The 24,524-nt window shown below is 36.6% G+C and overlaps 1 protein-coding gene across 1 annotated transcript; it reads right to left on the reverse strand.

The window, feature by feature from the left end:
- Window positions 1-686: 686 nt before the first annotated feature.
- LOC145098272 (uncharacterized) lies at window positions 687-1,514 on the reverse strand. The gene has a single exon (XM_079035923.1). It carries the CDS (start codon window positions 1,512-1,514, stop codon window positions 687-689), a length of 828 nt encoding a protein of 275 aa, XP_078892049.1.
- Window positions 1,515-24,524: the final 23,010 nt, after the last annotated feature.

The following is a 24,524-nucleotide window of genomic DNA, read 5'->3' on the forward strand; positions in this document are numbered from 1 at the left end:
GGAGCCGACCACGTCAACACCTTCTTCGCATACGACACGTGCCACACAGGTTCAAAACGTCTGAGGCCACGCATCAGGGTACGCCCAACGTACTAAGCTGTAAGCCCAACAAAGAAGCTATCAGGGTTGTACGCCCCGCGTACTTGAAGATTACGCCAAATGTAATTCTGGTTTCAGCCGCTATAAATAGAGAGCAAAGCCTGCGGGTTTTAGTTTAGAAAATCTGTTCTCTCTCACACTCTACTTCTTCTATAGCTACTTTTAACCCCCCGAGGTCCCGATATCATCCCCGATACCTGAAGCAAGTCCCGACGCTCCGAAGTTCCCGAGAAAATCATATTTTCAAGTCGAAACTCTGCCCGCGTACGGCCGATTTTCAACTAAAAATCCCTGGTTTCGTCATAGAAAGTCATTTTTAGAGTCGAAGTGCTGCCCCAATTATCAATTATTCCTTCGATTATTTCACGGTGAGTTCAATATATAGGAACAATTGTATGTTATGTGTTATATGTGCTGTGTGCTTTTCTGTGTTATCATTCCGTGCTATTATGGTAGCAAAGTTGTACCTTTGACCATGTGATCAGTGGAAGGACTTAGATTCACAGTGGTATTGGTATGTAGCCTCTGGCTGTGTAGAGCATGTCTCGTAAGAGAATGACTTCTACCCCTATGACATTGGCAGAAGGTTAGATAGGGATAAAAGCCTGAAATGATCCATCCTCCTTTTTCACGAACATGATCGGTGCTCCCCAGGGTGAGAAGCTTGGTCTAATGAAGCCTTTGATGAGAATTTCGTTTAATTGTCTGGATAGTTCCTGCATTTCTGATGGTGCACGACGATATGGAGACTTAGCCACTGGGGTAGCGCCAGGAATTAAGTTGATTCTGAATTCGACTTGTCTTTCAGGAGGAACTCCTGAAAGATCATCGGGGAAATTACAGACTTCGAGAATGCTCTTGAAGTATTTCACATATTGTTTCTTGTCTACCACGTGAGCTAGAAAATCACAGTACTCCTTGTGAAGATACTTCTGCGCCTTGATACATGAAATGATTTGTATGTTCGCATCGGATTTGTCGCCGCAAATGATAAGGGTTTCATTACTGGGTTGGTTAAGGCGAATAGCTTTTTCGTAACATAGGATGTCGGCATGATTAGGACTTAACCAATCCATACCAATGATGACGTCGAAAATTTTTATCGATACCGGCATCAGGTCAATTGGAAAGGAAATTTTATTTAGAGTAAGGGGACATCCTATGTATATATCGTTAGTGAAATCGGTTTTCTCATCGGCCATTTCGATAGTGAAGGTATCTTTTAGTGGTTGGGAATTTTGCTTAAGTAGGTGTTCGAATTTATGGCTTACGTAGCTTTTCTCAATACCGCTATCAAACAGAATGCATGCGTATGAGTAGTTAAGAAGAAATGTACCCGTTACCACCATAGGGTCTGCAACAGCTTCCTCGTGACCAATAGCCAGTATTCTTCCCACGCCACCGACATTATTCATCTTTGGAAAATCTCTTTTGAAGTGTCCAGTTTCACCACACTCATAACATGCCCGACTTACCCTAACGTCTGGAACTTGAGTGATTGGTTATGCAGGTGACCTACAAAATTGGGCAGTATGCATTTTTCTGTTGCAATTCCTACAATGCATCTCACGACAATTTCCATTGTAATGGAAATTACATTTTTTGCACTTTGGTAATTTTCCATCTGTTGGATTAATGTCTAAGTCCATAACTATAATTGGTAAGACTTGACCCGACCCGACATTGTCCATTTGGGTTGCATGGCATCATGCATTTGGATAGACTAAAATGAGAGAAATAACACATAAGGTTTATTAATATATTTTAAGTTCTAATATATTAATAAGGTTATTTAATTAGTATTGATCAAGAATTAATCTAGAATTAATTAAGTGATCGAAATAAGACTAATCAAATATATGGGTAGATTGTGTACATCATCCATACTTATATAGTGGGCTAATGCTCCATGGATTATCAAGTTGGGCTAAAACCCATAGGATGCTCCATGGTGTATTTGAACCCATGGATCCAAGGAAATGGAAAGCCATGACAATTAGGGTTTACCCTAATTGTGACTAACTATATAAGCATCTTATTGTTGACAAAATCGGCACTAGAGCATATGTGAAAGGGCTAGCCGATTTTTATGAAGTGTGTATATTCTCTCAAATTATTCCAAGTGTATTTGGTGTTGTGTGAACCATTTGAGGTGTCACACTTGGGGCACTAGTCACTCAAGCTTCATGAAGACATTCTACATCAAAGAGGTATGTAATTCTAACTTGAGATATTCATCTGAATCAATGTTATTATGCTAGTTAGGATGAATACCTTGGATATTCATATTTGCATGTATAATAGAGAAAACATAAATCCAAGGTATTTAGGGTTGCATGTACACTTAGGAGTGTTAGAATGCTCAAAACCCACCAGTGGTATCAGAGCTTAGGCTTGTTTTCAATTATACTTGATGCAAATTGCTGAAAAATGCTGAAAAATCGATTTTCTGGCTTTCTGGGCACTGGACTCGCCGAGTCTATGAAGAAAATCATCCTACTCGTTGAGTAGGTTGATACACTCGACGAGTAGGAGCCCCAGATAGCATATTTTCGACTTTTAATGTTGGAATTGGACTAGAATCATTACCCTAAGCCGTTTTTGAACCTATAAACCTGTTTTTGATGTGGTAATGTTCATTCTAATCAAATTTCAAAGATAATTGTCAAAAGTTTCATGTTTTGTATTAGTTTAATGTTTAGGCTAATTACATGAAAATTGCTTGATTTGAATTGTCTTGTTCATATGAGTTTATTCAAGATTATGAATATTGGTAGATATGTTTATGATAGTTGTTTTTGATCAAAATTGATCTCAAATTTATTCATAAAATGTGTTTTTGTAACTTGTCCTTAAGTTACATGAAAAGTCTCATTAATGAATTTTATTAATAACATAGGTTATGAAATTGAAAAGTCTTTTCTCCATAAATTGTTTTATGACCTCCATAACTTGTCCTCAAGTTATGGATTTCCAAGAGTCTCTTCATTAAAAGTTTTTTAAAAAACCTATATTAAACTCATATGTCATGAAATTGAAGAGTTTTGAAAAGTTTCAAAACTTGCCCTCAAGTTTTGGAATTTGTAAAGTCACCCCTCATGTACACTTTAATTCCAAACCCAAGAATTTTAAACGTTAAAAGTTCAAACTTTATGGACTTCTTTAAATTAATTAAAGTGTTTAATTAAAAGATTTAATAGTTGCATAAAGACATGGTTTAAGTTTAATTAAATTAAGAGTATAGTTTAATTAATAGATTAAGCCACCACGTATTTTAAATGTTTAAAATACAACCTTATACTTATATAATATTAAGAGTTTAATTATTATATATATATATATATATATATATATATATATATATATATATATATATATATATATATATATATGTATAAGATAAAGTCAGTCTTACCGTTAGTAGGCCTCATTCATGAAGCCGGTCTATAATGGGGGTATAAGGTTACTACCTATAAAATGGCAGTTTAATGGGTGTCCACTCTCACCCACCGCTTCCTTGACTGGTGGAGGGTCGTTAGCCGAAAGGGTAGGAAAGGACTATAATTCTCCCTTCATTAAAAGTATAATGATAAATACTAAGTAAATAAACACTTATAAATTCCCAATCTTAGTTACTTAGGAAAATGTGAAATGGTGCTAACCCATGAAATTACACTTTGCACCTTTGTTAAGTCGTTAGTGGAGCGTGTGTGGTTAACCGACACACTAACATGGGACTGACAATGTGTGGCAAAGGGTGACTTAAGTTTTATCATAGATCGGTGGAGCGTGTGTGGTTAACCGACACATCGATTAGGTGATAAAATTAAAGGTACCAATTCAATTTGCATGGTTATTCACACCTTGTTTGTGATCCTCGACATCTCAGTCACAAACTTGAGAGGGCACAATCGAGATTCAAACACGTCATTAAAAGTTCAATGTATCTCAAAAGATCTAGGAGTTTCAAATCCAATTAAAACTTAATTATATTTCGTTTTTCATGGTGGAAATTGGTAAATCGTCATTTACCTACCTTCAAATATTCTATAGCTTGGATTACGACATCCCTCTTCCGAGTTATAAAATAGTTTGTTGGGTCCTAGCCTTAATATTTCATATTGGGTGTTATGTTAAGGACTTTAAATCAACTAAACTTGAATTTCTCCCATTATAGATGTCTTGTTAAGACATCTAGGGTCTTCCCAAATCCTTAGGAACAAGCATTCCTAATGAAGATGATATCCCAAATGGCAATCAAGGTGAAAGATCAATCCCCTTGTTATGCATTAATGGGACTGGAAAATCATGCTTCACTTCCTCCACCTCCTCCTATTATTCTCCCAATCCCACAAGTTTCAAGACTTGATAAGTTCTAAGTCACTCAATACCTGTTGGCAAGCAAAGTCTATATGTGCGTACATCTTAGAGGTTAATTCACATATTGACAAGCCGAGAGAGTCGGGTGTCAAAGTCTTGAGGTAGCTGGCTGTTGACTTGGTTCTTCAGTCACTCCCTGATGAACGATCATGACATGACCCTTAAGGATCTTACCTATTTGCTTGATGATGCTGAATCAGTAATGATTTGGAGCATTGGTAAAGCAAATTAGATTGGAAGATCTACTTCCCAAACTTTCATGGACATTGAATGATAACACTATAAGTCCAAAAAAACTTTCTCTTCCCAATGGAAAGGGATCAGTCATGGTCAATTCGTTTGACCCAATGGTAAAGAGAAAGGCTAAGTCTGTGATAGTCTTGTGTACCAGTTCCAAAGAGTCCATATGTTTCTTTTTGCCAAAAGAGGGGGCATCGGTTGCGAAGCTGCCGAATTTACCTGAAACCTCATAAGGATGGTAAAGTCAAAAGTTTGACTCTATTTCAGGTAAAGTCCGTTATCTAACTCTATTAAGTCTCTTTTGGAGGTTCTTAATACATGATGTAATGTGATTACATTTTGATGTTTTTGAAGAATCAAAGTAAGCTTAAAGAAAAGGTGTGCTGATTCTGATCGCATGGTTCGTTGATCAGAATTTTGAGCTGCTGCATAAGAGTTATGATATATATATATATATATATATATATATATATATATATATATATATATATATATTGCTTAGGAATAGACAACACAATGTTTTTCATATGCATTTTCATTGTAAGGATAAGTTTTTTTCCGCAAGTTTTAAAATAAAAGAAAAATTATTGTTTTATTTATTTTAAGTATCCTTACAATGACATTTGTGAAAAATTGTTGTTTCCATTAATAAGCAATATTAGGAAATGGATTTGATTCTTTCATTTATGGTAGTGTCATAATTTATCAAATAAGGAAAGATCCTCATCACCCAAGTTTCAGTTGGATAGAAACTTGGAATCATGCAAGTTGTATTGTGTGATGAATGAGAATTTTCATCTTTGGTAAATTAAGACTAATTCCTTGTTCACATTCGCATGTGAGTTAAGCAAAGGACTAAAGGATTGGGTACATTAGGTTGTGCACTAGTCAGGTCCACCAAAAAGGTTAATAAGATTATTCGTTATGATTTACTAAAGTTTAGTAAATATGATTATGCTTACAAGTTTAAGTGTAATTCTGAAACATTGGAAAAGTTTCAATGTACGACAGAATGAATAAGAAGAATCAAATAAGGCAGAAAGATAAAAGTTTCTCCAATCTGAAGAGATAGGAGAGTACTTATGTATCTTGTTTTATGATTATCTTAGTGATTATGGAACCATATCACAATTGATCCTCTAAAGACACCTTAGTGCATTTGTTTGCCTAAGAAGAGGAATCGTGAATTGTTGAAATGGTTAAATCAAAAGATAAATCATACTTCGTTCCAAAAACAAACCCTGGAGTTGTACTCCAATATTGTAACTTGAGAGACTTAATCTTTAGAAAGTTCATAACACTTGTCAAATGTAGAGTAAGATGTTTCCTATTCTTGTACATTTGAGATTGGTAAGTTGTGATGTTTTGGATAAAACAAAGACCAACTAAGACCAATTGTGAAAAGTGTTTAACTTGATAAGAATCCGCACTAACTCTTGAATATTTGTTTTGTCAAGGAATGGTTCTTGACAAAAGAGAATCTTATATGTCAAGAGGACAATGAGAGTCTTGAGATAGTTTCAAGAACTAATCAAGAGTTTTGTTAATCACTAGCCCACGACTTGAGGTCTGTAACCTATCGTGCTGACATATTCTTATTTCTGTGCCATTACAGTAAAAGTTGACTATGCTTGTGAGTTCTATGAGTTCTCAATTGTTTGAATAACAATCTGGAAGCAATGGTAGGCCCTGTGCTGCCAGGTAGCAAGAAATTAAGATTGAACAAGTTCAGTCCATATGAGTTTGGATTTGTCACTAACCTTGTCTTATGATTATGGTTAAGACAAATTCACATGGATAGGAACACATACACCATAAAATCTAAGTGTCATAAGGTTTCTCTCCGATTCATGAAAATGATGGTGAGGAAACGCTTTCACTAAGTAGATTTTAGGAAGATAGCAAGTGTAATATTTGCATTCTCAAAGTCGTTAGTGGAGCGTGTGTGGTTAACCGACACATTAACATAGACTTGTGAGAAATGGCAAAGGTCTAAACAATTTAGACTATGATTACGATATCCCTTTTCATAGTTCTAAAATTGTTTAGACACACATGTGAGCTATCTAAGGAAAGGTGTATGATTTTGATAAAGTCTTATCAGTGCATATCATATCAGAAAACTGAACTTTGGTAAGAAAGTCAATAAAGTATTGATTTCTAGAAGTCCACCTGATTTCTGGATGCATGTCAGAGCTAATGGGAGCATAAGTGTTATGTTAATAATCATCATGTTAGTGGGAGCATGATTATTAAGTTAAGTGTTGCAGGTTAGCAATGTTAATTATAGAAAACAAAAGTTTCAATTCGCTTTGAAAAGTTGTTTTGCTATAATTAAGGGAGAGGATTTTATACTTCATTCCAATTCTACATGATTAGGTTGAGATTTTAATCAACTTTAGTCAAGGATATATATGAATGTTATGTTGGAATGGTTCAACATAAGGAAATTCAATATATGTTGCGTTCTCAAAATTTGATTATGATAACGGCATACCTCTTTATAGTTTGAATTATGAGAACATGGCAAATAATTTTTTTTATAGCATGAATCGTGTCCCATATGCTTCGAATATAGGATCGATTGCAGGTGCTATAATATTTATCCTTTCTAAATTTTCCTAATGCTTAGGGCAATAAGAGGGAAAAAGGAATAGAACTGGAAATGACTAAAATGATTAAGCAAATTGTCGAGGACAATCTGAGGTTTACCAAAGATTTGTTGCTCATGGACAATTAGAAGTATAGAGTAAGGACCATATTGACATATTTTGAAAAGAGGCAACTCTTGTTCAGAAGTGATGGTCAAAATGGTAATATGGAATTGTTTCCATAGGTGGAAGTTATTCTTTGAATCTGTGTAAGATTAGAGAACTTAATGCAAGAAGGGTGTTCGAAGGAATGTAGTTTGAATTTGAGACTTCGTTTCCATGGAATTGATCTCCATTGGAATTCTTTGTAATGTATGTTGCCAAATCTTTGTGACTTTTGTGCATAGTCATTACAGGAGAATCAATGCATATAAGTTTAGAATCTAACATATTACAGTAAATGGCAGGAGTTTAATATTCTTACATTTACAAAAGGGATTAGGATTGTGAAATGAGCATTATTGGAGTCATGTTTAATTGATCTATTTCACAAAAGAAAGGACCATAGGTAAACATAGTGTGCATGCTTAGTGCATGGCATGACTATTGTTTTAATTCAAGTATTAAGTTGATAAATCGAAACAATGAATAATAAGTAATCAATATGGTGCTTAGATAAAAGGGTTTTTATCTACACTCAAGAGTTTGGGGCCATATAAGATTAAGTATTATTCTTGTGTTTCACTTTGCATGTTTTGACTTCCAGAATAACTAGGTTGTTCTTCCTGAATGACTACATTATTCAAACCATCCACAGTCGGTCATATGTTGGGAGTAGATATGAATCAAGACTGTCATGAATCTGGCTTGGAAGATTTGTCTAAGGTGCATTAGACATAGCAATGGTTTCTACAACATTCATGAGTGCTCATAAGTTCTGAGTATTGGATTCAACCCACACTCATTTGAATCACTTTATGGATTTTATCACGAGTGATTCATGAGACGATAATATCTTATATTCTTCAAACCTGGAGATATGAGTTGTTACTATGAGTTGGTTGTACATTGATTGCATGAAAACGCATCCGGTAACTCGATGTTATAAAACGTGCCTTTGTGTATGATTCAAAAAGTAGTAGAACAAGCCATATGAGTCGAAGTTTATCCATTCCTTTTACCTTCGGGATAAAAGCGATATCTGTGGGCCCCTCGATGATTTACTGATGACAAAATGTAAGTGCTCGGCCGGGCCTGGACTGATTTGATTTGTTCAATTAGTCAGTCGTCATAAATCGGAAACCGGGAAACAAAAAATGGACAGATAGAATGATTATAATCCATGTCTCAGTCCATATGATATATAGAATGGAGGAATATATGATCACTTATCTAATGGACGCGTCATTGATTTGTTCAGAGTTCGACAGAAGCTTTTTAGAGCTACGATTGCTAGTCGGGTTATGAAGTCGTACTTGAAATAATAGTTTTAGACTTATCCAAGTGGGAGACTGTTGGATTAATGTCTAAGTCCATAACTATAATTGGTAAGACTTGACCCGACCCAGCATGGTCTATTTGGGTTGCATGGCATCGTGCATTTGGATAGACTAAAATGAGAGAAATAACACTTAAGGTTTATTAATATATTATAAGTTCTAATATATTAATAAGATTATTTAATTAGTATTGATTAAGAATTAATCTAGAATTAATTAAGTGATCAAAAAAGAAGACTAATTAAATATATGGGTTGATTGTGTAAATCATCCATACTTATATAGTGGGCTAATGCTCCATGGATTATCAAGTTGGGCTAAAACCCATAGGATGCTCCATGGTGTATTTGAACCCACGGATCCAAGGAAATGGAAAGCCATGACAATTAGGGTTTACCCTAATTGTGACTAACTATATAAGCATCTTATTGTTGAAAAAATCGGCACTAGAGCATATGTGAAAGGGCTAGCCGATTTTTATGAAGTGTGTATATTCTCTCAAATTATTCCAAGTGTATTTGGTGTTGTGTGAACCATTTGAGGTGTCACACTTGGGGCACTAGTCACTCAAGCTTCATGGAGACATTCTACATCAAAGAGGTATGTAATTCTAACTTGAGATAGTCATATGAATCAATGTTATTATGCTAGTTAGGATGAATACCTTGGATATTCATATTTGCATGTATAATAGAGAAAACATAGATCCAAGGTATTTAGGGTTGCATGTACACTTAGGAGTGTTAGAATGCTCAAAACCCAACACCAGCATACTGCTTTACTGGGGTAGGGTTAACAGGAACAACAATAGGAATAGTAGCAGCATGAACGGACACAATCTGCTGTTTCTTGGAAGGCTCTTGGGAAGATTGACCCTTGCTTTTGTTCCAGGACTTTTTCTCGCTTTTTTTGTTGTTTTTGTTTTTTTGGGTTGTTCTGGAACGGCAGTCATGAAGCCTTGACGCACTCCATGATCTATGAGTGAATGTGCCAATTGTTTGGCACTATCAAATGTAACATGCTTTGAAGCTAACACACTCCCTTTAATATGAGGTGATAGTCCCCAGATATACCTTTCGATTTTCATGCTCTCCAGAGCAACCATTCCAGGACATAGGATCGCCAGATCACTGAACCTATTGGTGTAAGTTGTTATGTCTGTACCTACCATGGTAAGTCCCCAAAGATCTTGCTCAAGCTTTTGTACTTCGCCCCTCGGACAGTACTCTTGCATCATCATTGATTTCAAATTCTCCCAGCTCATTGAGTTAGTCACTATAAGAGTTGGTGACTTTACATGGCCATTCCACCATGTGAGAGCTCGGTCATCAAAAGTGCAGGTAGCAAATTTCACTTTGCTCCCTTCAGGGCACGAGTAGATTACAAAGACTGCTTCAGTTTTCTCTATCCATTGAGTTAGATCCATGACTTCCCAGTCCCATTAAAGGTTCTAGGTTTGCCAGTGGTGAAGTCCTTATAAGTACACTCTCGTGGGTGTCCAAGACTTTCACCATGATTGGAGGGATGAGCACCACCCCCAGATCCACTGGAACCGGTTGTATTTATTTGTGACATAGAAGCTGCCACAACTACAATGACCGTTGCCTGAAACATAGCAGCGTCAAACTGTGGAGGTGGTGGCGGAGGTGATGTTGGTGCTGCATTGACATTGACATGCCTCGGGTTCTTTCTTGGAGGAACCTTTCTCTAAAATAATTTAAGAGAAAAATGATGATAAGTTTTCTATAGCAGTAACGATTTTCTATAGCAGTAACGAGTCAGGTGATATTGAACAAATATATATTAGTTCTAAACACATTATATCATGACTTTCATAGTATTCTGCGATCTACAACAAGAGTTTACTAATATAAGTAAACAATCGCAATGGTATTTGTGGTATCTATTCAAATGAATATGTATAATGTAATCCATACTCGGTCTTTCTATAATCACTTACTGTATACGAATCATACATAACCAATACTAAATAGACCTTCGAATAGGTGATCCTACCCTAAGTCCACAACCAAACAAGGAACAGGAAATAAAGCTAAATCACAAATTCTAAGTCTATAAAACCTTAATTATATATAACTCTTATGTATACACTTCGTAATTATAGCTTTATCCGTAATGATCCTTTGTTTTCACATGTTTGTTTCTAGTAAGGATGACTCTCTTAAATCTTGTTGTTTCTATGCTATAGTGTCATAAAATACTCCTATAGTATTTTAACTTTATGTTTTATTGAATTATTATAATCATGATATGACTAGATGGCCTGATATGACGCTTTGTAGGCGCCGGAATTGTTAACGATATTTGTCACTCATAGGCATACCAGCCCAACTGTAGCGAACAGTCTGAGTGTGGGATTGTCAATCCCGTACAGATCTATACACATTTGTCTCGCTCTCTATCCGGAGATTCTGGTTATAACATCAGGACTTTAATAGTATTGCCTAAATGAATAAACAATTGGACATTGTCTCACAAAAACCATATTGACGATTACATATATATATATATATATATATATATATATATATATATATATATATATATATATATAAATGATGAAAAGTCATTTTGAAATAAATGAACTGGTAGTATGTCTCTTTTCTAATATACTGACTGTAAAGTATTTGTACGAGAGTATACCGTTAAACTTTGTATAACTGATTTGTGAAAATAGTTTGAGAGTTCCGTAAATTATACCTATTATAATTTATATGCGTGTTATCCTTGATATGTAATATTCATGAAAGTACCCCCTTTACTCGGCATGTTACAAAGGGTAATGAATTTGATTGAAATAACTATTATATATATATATATATATATATATATATATATATATATATACATATATATATATATATATATATATATATATATATATATATAATATTCATGAAAGTACCCCTTTACTCGGCATGTTACAAAGGGTAATGAATTTGATTGAAATAACTATTATATATATATATATATATATATATATATATATATATATATATATATATATATATATATATATATAAAATTAAAACGATATTCAGACAAATAACTCTACCCTAAGCCAACATCAAAACACGGAAAAGGAAATAAAGCGAATTATTAGCCCTCCCCCCCCCCCCCCCCCCATAAAACAGTGAAAAATAGTAAAAACGCAGGGGTATGAACTCACCTATTGTGAGATTTCGGTTGTAGATACGATGTAATTGAGCTAAATCCACAAGTTAAAACTCGTGATAAAGATCGAATCCTAATTTATATTAACATAAAATTAAGTATAAAGTAGATAATCTAATGAAGTTTAAAGTGTTAAACAACACTTAATTATTGTAAAAAGACTTACAATAATCCTTAGAATACTGTGTGGTTGTTTTTCGTGTTCCTCGTGAAAACTAGTGCTTTTATGAGTTTTCGGCCCAATACTTGAAGATTGTAAGGTGTTTTTGTAATGAAAACAAGATCAATTGATGATGCTTGTAAGATATTCAAGAATAATCAAGGGTTTTTCGCATGGAAATCAAAGAAATGAGAAGTTTTGCATGTTCTTGAGAGGAGAGGGGAGGCTTCATGTCACACCCCAAAACCAAGAACGGCGGAAACGTTCTGGGGCGGAGGACGTCATGTATAATATCAACAACAATGTAAAGTAGTAAACAAGCAACAACATCATCCATTGCATTAATAATATAATTATTATACAAATATGTTCTGTCAAATTTTGATAAACACTAAAGCATAAATCAAAATGAAAGATAAGTCTTGAACAAGCTCCATCTTCCTTTCTCCTTGCGTCGGTACCTGTCTATGATGACCTGAGGATACAAGTAATTTTGAAAGCGAGTATCAGCTTTGAAGCTGGTGAGATCATAAGTATTTAGTGTCTTAATTTGTATGTAAGTATTTGTATGTAAGAATTTGTAAGTATATGTATTGAAAGTGTATATGAACTGTAAGTGTTTGAAAAACCCTAGAAATCCCTATGATTCCTACTAGTACGTGAAGGTGTCTTCTACCAAGACCTAACTGTTCTGAATGTAGCCTTCTACCAAGGCATCTAGTGTCTGGATGTGTGTCTCGTGTAAGAGTATGTAATTTCCCAAGTATAACTATCATTAACAAAAATATAGTCTCTACATTATCGTGCGTCGTGTGAATGTTCACGAAGTGAATGAAATGGGAAAATGAACTAGTACTATGGTGTAGTGCTATAAGAACTACGGCCGTACTAACTACCTTAAATTGTAATTATATTAAGGCATTATGTGATAAATTGCACCATACTATAGACTGGTAACAACGACAACGTATAGTCGAAAATAAGATATGACGTTTGGCACCTGCAGACCGGCCGGTCCTACTGTAGCTAGCAATAAGGTGTAGGATAGTCAATCCAGTATAGATCCATACACAAACTCATGCTATAGATGGGTTACAACGACAACGTATAGTCGAAAATAAAGTATGACGTTTGGCACCCGCAGACTTAGAGGTCCTGCTGTAGCTAGCAGCAAGGTGTAGGATAGTCAATCCATTATAGATCTATATGCAAACTCACGCTCTCCCTTCAAGAGACTCTGGCTACAACCCGGGTCATGACAATTAAGGCATGATCCCATACAGTGGATCACAATTTTATTAACGTATTTGTGTAAGTGTAATGTAATGAACTGTGCTAGCTGTAATGTACGTGCTCTCTACCTAGCAAGTATAGTAATGTAATCGTTCTAGTCTCGTTGTATATGTTCTCTTCCTAGTATAGTTGTATATGTAATGTACAGTAATGTTCTAGAAAGTATTGACTCATGAATGAACTGACTCATTGTATGATATCGCGTTCTAGTAATTGTTCTAGTATCTTCCTAAACTACCCATATGGTAGTTTACTAGTAATCTATCTGGTACGCATGGTCATGGATGTATATCCTTGCTACCCAAGGGCATGGGATGAACTGGAAGGACCTTTTATGACTATATATGTACACATGATATATAACTAATATTTAAACGACTTTCGGACGAGTACCCGATATCCCACCAGACCACATCTCAAGCGCGAAAAGGAAATAGGGTGGATAGCCTTCCTATGTCTTTTAAACATTTCTTATATAACTATACATATAGAGGCATGCAATTTATAATAATATAAAAGCATAACTAAGTTTTGTAAGACAATTGAAACTTAAATATTATTTTAAGAAATGATTGACTTGACGTCAATCTATAAAACAATTTGAAGGCATAAGTTTGATAAAACAATTTAAGTATAAGGAAACATTTGTTTGAAACACAGTTGTAAATAAGTTTGAAAGGTAATGTACAGAGTAAGATGTACAGTGTAATAAGTAGTTTAAAGCATATAAAATGTTTATAAGAATCATTTGAAGGAAACCGTTTGGTAAAACGGCTAATGAGTAGCCAAATCTTTTGAATGCTATATATTAATCACATGTGATTGATATAATAACTAGCGTAATTCTACTTATTAATCGCATGTGATTGATATAATAACTAGCATGATTCTACTTGTATCCCCCCCCCCATAAAACATTTAAAATAGTTTAAAACATTAGTTAAGGGGTATGAACTCACCTGCAGTAAGTGACTGGAATTGAACGGACTGTTATCGTACGGAAGGATTGGACAAGTGCTTGGTGTCAAGTGAAGACTTAGACACACACAATGATCCTAATTACATATGAAGACATATGTATATAAATAATTAGAGATTAAATCACTAATTATACAAGTATAAACATTTAAACGTGAGGAAAACACTTTTGGTCAAGTGCTAGGAGGCTAATGGGTTGTAACAAAGGGGTGCAATGCCCCTAATGTGAGTTTAAGGTATCATGACCATAATCATTGGAGTTTACGGCCCAGGGGAGTAAGCTCTTGGCCGTAAACTCTCAACCAAGGCCTAAATGGAGCTTAGAATTATCACAACTCTAGTGGGGAATTGTTTAAAGGCTTAAACAAGTTTTTGGGTACCATATTGACTCCTTTGGGGAGTTTACGGCCCATAGACCATATTCCCTTGGAGTTTACGGACGTAAACTCCCTTGGGAGGGTTCTTATGGTGTCTTCAAGTCTCAAACATTTCTAGGAACTAAACTAGGCTTTGGTACTTGTCTTTAGAAGAGTTTATGGCACATTTGGCACCATTTTTGTGGAGTTTACGGCCCTAGAACCTTTTGGGCCGTAAACTCCCTCACTCATGGGGTTCTAAGTGTTTTAACTAGTCCATAACTCATTTAGGTACATGCCCAAATTGTTTCTTGGCTCAAGGAAGGATTTAGGGTGTCCTTTGACCCCTTAATAGGAGTTTACGGCCCAAGAACCACTCTTGGCCGTAAACTCTTCAACACTTGTGCTTTTCTTATGTTTTCTAGGTATTAAACCTTTAGGGTATTTGTCTAAAATAGAGTCCAAGCCTTAGGTAGTGTTTCAAATCAATTTGGCACCTAAAACATGGAGTTTACGGCCTAAGAAGCTCCTTGGCCGTAAACTCCCTTCCAACCATGATTCCTAATTGTTTTGTGGTATAAAGCATGAATTGGAGGCTCCTAGTTCGAGTTCTAAAGCTTTGAGGGTCATTTGAACCCTTAAGGACCTTAAAATGGAGTTTACTCCCCAAGAACGTTCTTGGGCGGTAAACTCCCGGATCTCACATATCTGGCATGTAATCTATGTTATTAAGCTTATAACAAGTATTATAAAATAACTAGAGAAGTATACTCACGATTTGGGATAAAAACCCGAAGATCCGTGAGAGAGAATTTGGCTTTTCTCTAATTGGAATTCAACTAATGAACCAATTTGGTTCAGAATTCTATTTATAGTCCTGAGATTTTTGGCAGAAAATATTTCTATTCTCGGAATGGATTCTAATGTACTAGAGTATTGGAATTACAGTGTTGCACAAAACCCTAGTGCATCCACACTCCTAATATCTCCTTAAGTGTAAAATCCTGAAAACTGCCAAACTTATACTCGAAATCTGAGTTTACATTGTAACTGATCTATATCTATTGGCTTGATATGGTTTGTTCAGAATAGAAATTTCGGGTTGTCACATCATCCCCCTGTTGAAGGGAATTTCATCCCGAAATTAGAGTTTAGGCAAGGAAGTATGCACGAATTATCGAGTCGTGAGGAGGAAACTTCCTAATTGATTGGTTCTAGCGCACTTAAGTGAAATCGGGTTCTCGGTTGGCATTCCAACGAACCTTCACTAACTGGCAACGGCATTGCTTCGTCCGCTTGACCTCTCGGACGAGGGTCACTACAGTTCTAATACGAAGGCGAGGATCTCGACGTGTGGACTTTCAAGAGTCCTAACGGAAAGGCATGGTTTCACGATCGAGATGCGAAGAGTAGAATGTACGTTACTGAGTTCGCGGAATAGGTCTAGTTTGTGCGAGTCACAAGACCGATTCTGATAAGAATCTCGGAGGTCCTAACTATATTGGATTTAGCTTTCCACGCTTTACAAAGCATATTAAGCCATTCCCAGAGTGAGTTATCCTAAAGAACTTGGTCACTCACTTGGAATTTCAAAGGTTCCTTTTCCTGCTTAACTTCCCAGTCAAAGGCCACCCCTTGTTGGGTCAAAGTCGTACGGGTTTTTGTAGCTTGCGAGGAGTTCTAAATGCACTAAGACGGTAGGTCGGTAAGACCTAGAATTTGGCGAAAGACTGTCGGCGTCTCTGGTGTCGATAAATGCTCAACGGTTTTGACAAATTGAAAGAGTGCTCTTAATTTCTCACATTACTAACAGTGTGTCATAGAAATTTGACTCTTAAATTTCAAAACTCGTGTCTAGAGAACTTCGCTAAAGTTCCTCTGTAGGAAGTGTTTCCCTGGGTTTTCTTCTTACTACGAGGGTAGATAAGTAAGTCATTACATGGAGAAATGACGAATTGATCCAAGTAAGAAAAACGCACCCCATTCATTTAGCTCATGAAAACTATGGGCGTATTGTTCCTATCCAAAGGGCATCACTACGGACTCGAAGTGTCCGCATCGAGTTCAGGAGATAGTCTTCAGGACATCTTTCCCTAACACTCGGACTGGTGATATTCGGATCTCAGGTCCATTCCTGAAAGTAATTCTTTCCTTGCATTTGCTCAACCATTTTATCTATGTGCGGCAGAGGTAACGATTTCTATGAAAATCTTGGCGGAGTCCTCGATATCTGAGGCACATACGATGCAATCTGTCGATCTCTGGGAGAATATGACCGGGATTATCTAGGGTGAGAAACCTAGTCTTCTAATTCTCTTTCTGTGTAGTTCGTTAAGTTGTTTGCACTATTCTGGTATCTCCGTGGGTGTTTAAACTATAGGGTGATCTGTTTACGGGAGTCGTACTGGGTTCTAAGTTTGTTCACGTGACGATGTGATTACTCGTAGTCTTGAGCAGTTCTCCGTCCTGAAGTTCATATTAGAATTCATACATGGTTTCACAATCACAACTTCGGGTATACGAGTCGCATATAACTAAGGTTGAAAAGGTAGTCGAATAACTGATTCTTCTTTAAGCTCACATCCCATCGGGGAAAAAGAAGTTAAAGTGGAATCATCAATTCTAAACCTGTAGAAGCTTGATTATATATCACTCTTATGTATACCATTCCTCAGTGATAGATCAATCACATGAATCCTTGAATTAAACTTGATGTACTGCACGAGCGGTACTTCGGGGATTTCTTCGGAAAGAAAATAACTAAGTGGTACTCCTGGCATGAGTACTTCGGTGTTCTGATATGACGGCTTCGCTGGAAAAGTGATCTAGAAGAAAGAGATGTACGTAAAATGCTGTTTTCGTGAGGATCAAATCGAATCGAGTCGTATGATAATGTCGGAATCATACTGAAATTTAAATACATTAGATTTGAACATAAGACGTTTACAGACAAAACACAACCGTGCAACCATGAACAGAGTTACAGTACTTTAGATTTACCACAAGACTATTGCTGTGAATAAGATATACTACAAAAGACCAATATACGCAGCACGAGACTCCCTATACAGACAGGATCTCGCAAAAGGTAAGACTCTTGTTGCACTAGTTCTAGATAGTTTATAAGTCTGTTACAACGAAACGCCTCAATTACATTAACGTGGTTCCGGAGCAGGCTCTCCTGCAGCCGTGATCCTGAGAATCTTCCCGTCTGCGCCAGAGTTTTGCGTTATCGGGCAATCCTTCTGGAGGTGTCCAATTTCACTGCATTGGTGACATATCTGGACAACACCCACATTAGTGGAGGAAGTGAAGTGTCGAGTAGGAGTTATGGGGACGCGAGTTCTTTCCTTTTTCGGGCAATCTCTTTTATAGTGCCCAAACTCACCACAATGATAGCAAGTCTGGTTCCCATCGGCGTTGGGCGAATTTTTGATCGGTCTTGATAGGCTCTTGCAGTAACGTTTGGTGTGTCCCTTTTTGTTGCAGTTTGAGCACTGCATCCCCCGACAAGGTCCATGGTGGTGATAATTACATTTGATGCAATTTGGGAGATCTCCAGCATATTGTCGGGCTGGGTTAGGGACAACTGGTATTTCCGAAGGGATGGTAGTAGAAGTACAAATGTCGTAGTTATGAAGGTCGTTACCCGTGGTTGTTTCTTGGTCGTTCCTTTACGCGATTTGTCCTTCTTTCTATCCCAAAACTTCCGTTTGTTACTCTTCGTCTCGGAACTCGGGGTGTCGTGGTAGTTTGCTGCTCGTTGTGGTGTTTGATTGTTACCCGGATTGGAATTTTTGTTAATAATCCCGCTAACATTCGCGTTGTTAGCGTTGAGGTGGGTCAGAATAGCTGACACGACAGCCGAGACTGCAACTTGAAAGGTAGTTGCATCAATCTGAAGAGTTGGTGTTTGGTTGAAGGGTTGATCGTTTTTATTGGGCGACATGATTCTGTAACACAAAAGATAAGGATTTTGTGAGCGATTCTGGTTGACCCTTGATGTACTTAGATTGTTCATGTAAAGAGTACTACTATGTTCTCGAAAGTTTGACCTACATCCCTATGATGCAGTCCTAGTACGGAATGGAAGTATGATCGTGAAGGTTTGACCTACATCCCTATGATGCAGTCCTAGTAATGAGTAGAAGTAAGTTCGTAGAATGGTCTCAAGACGTTTGTCGTTCGAGCTGAGGTATCGTGGGTTGGTGAATAACAAGATCCAACCACTGAAAGAGACTTGGAAATGTCTCCGGAGATAAATCACTATAGTCCAATGACTTGACTAAAGCATGATTCAGATAGACTCTAATGAAAGAATGATAAGAGTACTTGAATAAAGAATGACACAGAAGTTAGCCGGCTGTCAATATCTTTGATATTCACGATGTAAATATTTTAGAAAATGACCTTGTAAAGATCTTACATCATATCCACAGAAGATAGTTCCTGACAGCATAAAGGCCTAACTAAAGTACTTACGGTACAAGATAATTTCATAGAAAATGCCACATCAGGCATAGACAGAAAAATACGATTTCTCTTTATAAGGAAATAAAGTAAGGCGTCTGCTATTGGCGACAACTTCGATAGTCTGATGTAGGACTGTCCTGCCTGGAATCTCATTTCGGGCCACTCTGCGGACCAAGATTGGCAAGACTCTATCTGTTGAGCCCCCATTGCTCAAATCGTAAAAAATTCGGTTGCCATTAAATGGCATGGGTTGATCTTGTCCTTGGCTCCATGTTTCCAAGCATTCCACTCACTCAGGGTCAGACCATGAAGAGCCGGACGAGGGTTAGGAATTTGGAAAAGGAGCTGCTCGGGGTAGGTTCTCAACCTCTGGTTCGGAGTTAGCATCATACGAAAGGTCTTCATCATGGTGATCATTCAAGGGGATAGGATGATCATTCTCTGGTTCTTCTCCAAACCAACCAGCTATGACTTCATTCGGAAGATACTGGTTGCCGAGGAGATGGAGTCCAGCTATGTTTTCTATGCGAGAATTTAGGGTAAGAGAATAATTATTAGACGAACTATCTAGATAATTATTTAGAAAACCTTCATTAGTTACATCGCTATTTGTGAAGTGCATACCAGTTATGTGTAATCTAAACAGGATAGACCTTCAAATAAGTGACCTTTAATTCCAAATTCACACAGAATAGGGGTAAGGCAAAATTATCACAGATTCTAAGTCTATAACATCCTAATTACATATAACCTCAGTGTATCCACTTAGCAACTATCAACTTCGTAATGAAGATCCCGTTTTAGTTCTCAAGTATAAAGTACTTATAGTAACACCAAATACTCCTATAGTATTTTAAATTTTAATGTTATGTTCTATTGTTCTCATTGTGGTAGGGTTGGTAAGATTTTAGCATTGTTGCAACCACACACTTAAACTTAGGCACATGCTAGTCAACCCTCGGATAATATAGGTGATCAGGCTATATCTTCCCAGTTTTGACCATATGTCTCTAAGCCCACTTGTGTTGCCCAACAATCGTAATTCTTTTGTACTGTCCTAGTGACACTGATTTTAGTATGAATGCAGCACGTATACTTACTTAAATATTTTACTATTTAAAGTATAAACTCTTGGTCAGAGTATTTTTAATCCCTTATGTATTTATAGTTAGTATATCTTTTATGGGTTGATATACTTAATTCACTATAAACAATGCTCTGATACCAATCTGTCACACCCCAAAACCAAGAATGGCGGAAACGTTCTGGGGCGGAGGACGTCATGTATAATATCAACAACAATGTAAAGTAGTAAACAAGCAACAACATCATCCATTGCATTAATAATATAATTATTATACAAATATGTTCTGTCAAATTTTGATAAACACTAAAGCATAAATCAAAATGAAAGATAAGTCTTGAACAAGCTCCATCTTCCTTTCTCCTTGCATCGGTACCTGTCTATGATGACCTGAGTATACAAGTAATTTTGAAAGTGAGTATCAGCTTTGAAGCTGGTGAGATCATAAGTATTTAGTGTCTTAATTTGTATGTAAGTATTTGTATGTAAGAATTTGTAAGTATATGTATTGAAAGTGTATATGAACTGTAAGTGTTTGAAAAACCCTAGAAATCCCTATGATTCCTAATAGTACGTGAAGGTGTCTTCTACCAAGACCTAACTGTTCTGAATGTAGCCTTCTACCAAGGCATCTAGTGTCTGGATGTGTGTCTCGTGTAAGAGTATGTAATTTCCCAAGTATAACTATCATTAACAAAAATATAGTCTCTACATTACCGTGCGTCGTGTGAATGTTCACGAAGTGAATGAAATGGGAAAATGAACTAGTACTATGGTGTAGTGCTATAAGAACTACGGCCGTACTAACTACCTTAAATCGTAATTATATTAAGGCATTATGTGATAAATTGCACTATACTATAGACTGGTAACAATGACAACATATAGTCGAAAATAAGATATGACGTTTGGCACCTGCAGACCGGCCAGTCCTACCGTAGCTAGCAGTAAGGTGTAGGATAGTCAATCCAGTATAGATCCATACACAAACTCATCCTATAGACGAGTTACAATGACAACATATAGTCGAAAATAAAGTATGACGTTTGGCACCCGCAGACTTGGAGGTCCTGCTGTAGCTAGCAGCAAGGTGTAGGATAGTCAATCCATTATAGATCTATACGCAAACTCACGCTCTCCCTTCAAGAGACTCTGGCTACAACCCGGGTCATGACAATTAAGGCATGATCCCATACAGTGGATCACAATTTTATTAACGTATTCGTGTAAGTGTAATGTAATGAACTGTGCTAGCTGTAATGTACGTGCTCTCTACCTAGCAAGCATATAAATGTAATCGTTCTAGTCTCGTTGTATATGTTCTCTTCCTAGTATAGTTGTATATGTAATGTACAGTAATGTTCTAGAAAGTATTGACTCATAAATGAATTGACTCATTGTATGATATCACGTTCTAGTAATTGTTCTAGTATCTTCCTAAACTACCCATATGGTAGTTTACTAGTAATCTATCTGGTACGCGTGGTCATGGATGTATATCCTTGCTACCCAAGGGCATGGGATGAACTGGAAGGACCTTTTATGACTATATATGTACACATGATATATAACTAATATTTAAACGACTTTCAGACGAGTACCCGATATCCCACCAGACCACATCTCAAGCGCGAAAAGGAAATAGGGTGGATAGCCTTCCTAAGTCTTTTAAACATTTCTTATATAACTATACATATAGAGGCATGCAATTTATAATAATATAAAAGCATAACTAAGTTTTGTAAGACAATTGAAACTTAAATATTATTTTAAGAAATGATTGACTTGATGTCAATCTATAAAACAATTTGAAGGCATAAGTTTGATAAAACAGTTTAAGTATAAGGAAACATTTGTTTGAAACACAGTTGTAAATAAGTTTGAAAGGTAATGTACAGAGTAAGATGTACAGTGTAATAAGTAGTTTAAATCATATAAAATGTTTATAAGAATCATTTGAAGGAAACCGTTTGCTAAAACAGCTAATGAGTAGCCAAATCTTTTGAATGCTATATATTAATCACATGTGATTGATATAATAACTAGCGTAATTCTACTTATTAATCGCATGTGATTGATATAATAACTAGCATGATTCTACTTGTATCCCCCCTATAAAACATTTAAAATACTTTAAAACATTAGTTAAGGGGTATGAACTCACCTGCAGTAAGTGACTGGAATTGAACGGACTGTTATCGTACGGAAGGATTGGACAAGTGCTTGGTGTCAAGTGAAGACTTAGACACACACAATGATCCTAATTACATATGAAGACATATGTATATAAATAATTAGAGATTAAATCACTAATTATACAAGTATAAACATTTAAACGTGAGGAAAACACTTTTGGTCAAGTGCTAGGAGGCTAATGGGTTGCAACAAAAGGGTGCAATGCCCTTAATGTGAGTTTAAGGTCTAATGACCATAATCATTGGAGTTTACGGCCCAGGGGAGTAAGCTCTTGGCCGTAAACTCTCAACCAAGGCCTAAATGGAGCTTAGAATTATCACAACTCTAGTGGGGAATTGTTTAAAGGCTTAAACAAGTTTTTGGGTACCATATTGACTCCTTTGGGGAGTTTACGGCCCATAGACCATATTCCCTTGGAGTTTACGGACGTAAACTCCCTTGGGAGGGTTCTTATGGTGTCTTCAAGTCTCAAACATTTCTAGGAACTAAACTAGGCTTTGGTACTTGTCTTTAGAAGAGTTTATGGCACATTTGGCACCATTTTTGTGGAGTTTACGGCCCTAGAACCTTTTGGGCCGTAAACTCCCTCACTCATGGGGTTCTAAGTGTTTTAACTAGTCCATAACTCATTTAGGTACATGCCCAAATTGTTTCTTGGCTCAAGGAAGGATTTAGGGTGTCCTTTGACCCCTTAATAGGAGTTTACGGCCCAAGAACCACTCTTGGCCGTAAACTCTTCAACACTTGTGCTTTTCTTATGTTTTCTAGGTATTAAACCTTTAGGGTATTTGTCTAAAATAGAGTCCAAGCCTTAGGTAGTGTTTCAAATCAATTTGGCACCTAAAACATGGAGTTTACGGCCTAAGAAGCTCCTTGGCCGTAAACTCCCTTCCAACCATGATTCCTAATTGTTTTGTGGTATAAAGCATGAATTGGAGGCTCCTAGTTCGAGTTCTAAAGCTTTGAGGGTCATTTGAACCCTTAAGGACCTTAAAATGGAGTTTACTCCCCAAGAACGTTCTTGGGCGGTAAACTCCCGGATCTCACATATCTGGCATGTAATCTATGTTATTAAGCTTATAACAAGTATTATAAAACAACTAGAGAAGTATACTCACGATTTGGGATAAAAACCCGAAGATCCGTGAGAGAGAATTTGGCTTTTCTCTAATTGGAATTCAACTAATGAACCAATTTGGTTCAGAATTCTATTTATAGTCCTGAGATTTTTGGCAGAAAATATTTCTATTCTCGGAATGGATTCTAATGTCCTAGAGTATTGGAATTACAGTGTTGCACAAAACCCTAGTGCATCCACTCTCCTAATATCTCCTTAAGTGTAAAATCCTGAACAATGCCAAACTTATACTCGAAATCTGAGTTTACATTGTAACTGATCTATATCTATTGGCTTGATATGGTTTGTTCAGAATAGAAATTTCGGGTTGTCACACTTCAGTTGATGATACTTGAGAGAGAAGTGTTGTTTTCGGCTGAAATGTATAAGAATGAGAGAAGATTTCGGCCATCTTATATTTATACAAGAGAGTTTTCGGCTATTAAAGGTTCTCGACTGAGAACACAACCTGAGGAAAGGTTTTCGGTTGGGAACTCATACCGAGAAGATAAGGCTGCTGAAACCGAAGAGATAAGACTGCTGAGTCGGTGTAGCATGTCTTCGGTCCGAGGTTCTCGGCCGAAAACGTGTCTGTGATCCGAAGAGTTTGCAGCCATAAACGTGGTTTGCTGCCTTCGGTTTTCGGTCCGAGAGAAGAAAGAAAAAGAATGCTGCGAGGGTTCTCGGTCCAAGCGAGGATCCTCGGTTTTCTTGGGTTTTTCAACTTCTAATTCAACAACACTTTTACTAAGTGTTTATATATATCAAAAACATTAATTTAACTTCATTAAATTAATTAATCAATAAGTTTGACTTTTATTTGATATTTTTGACTTTTGTTGAATTTTACAAGATAGAAAATA

Source organism: Lactuca serriola, chromosome 4, assembly GCF_051521515.1.
Source record: "Lactuca serriola cultivar US96UC23 chromosome 4, Lser_US96UC23_V15, whole genome shotgun sequence".
Classification (NCBI taxonomy): Eukaryota; Viridiplantae; Streptophyta; class Magnoliopsida; order Asterales; family Asteraceae; genus Lactuca; species Lactuca serriola.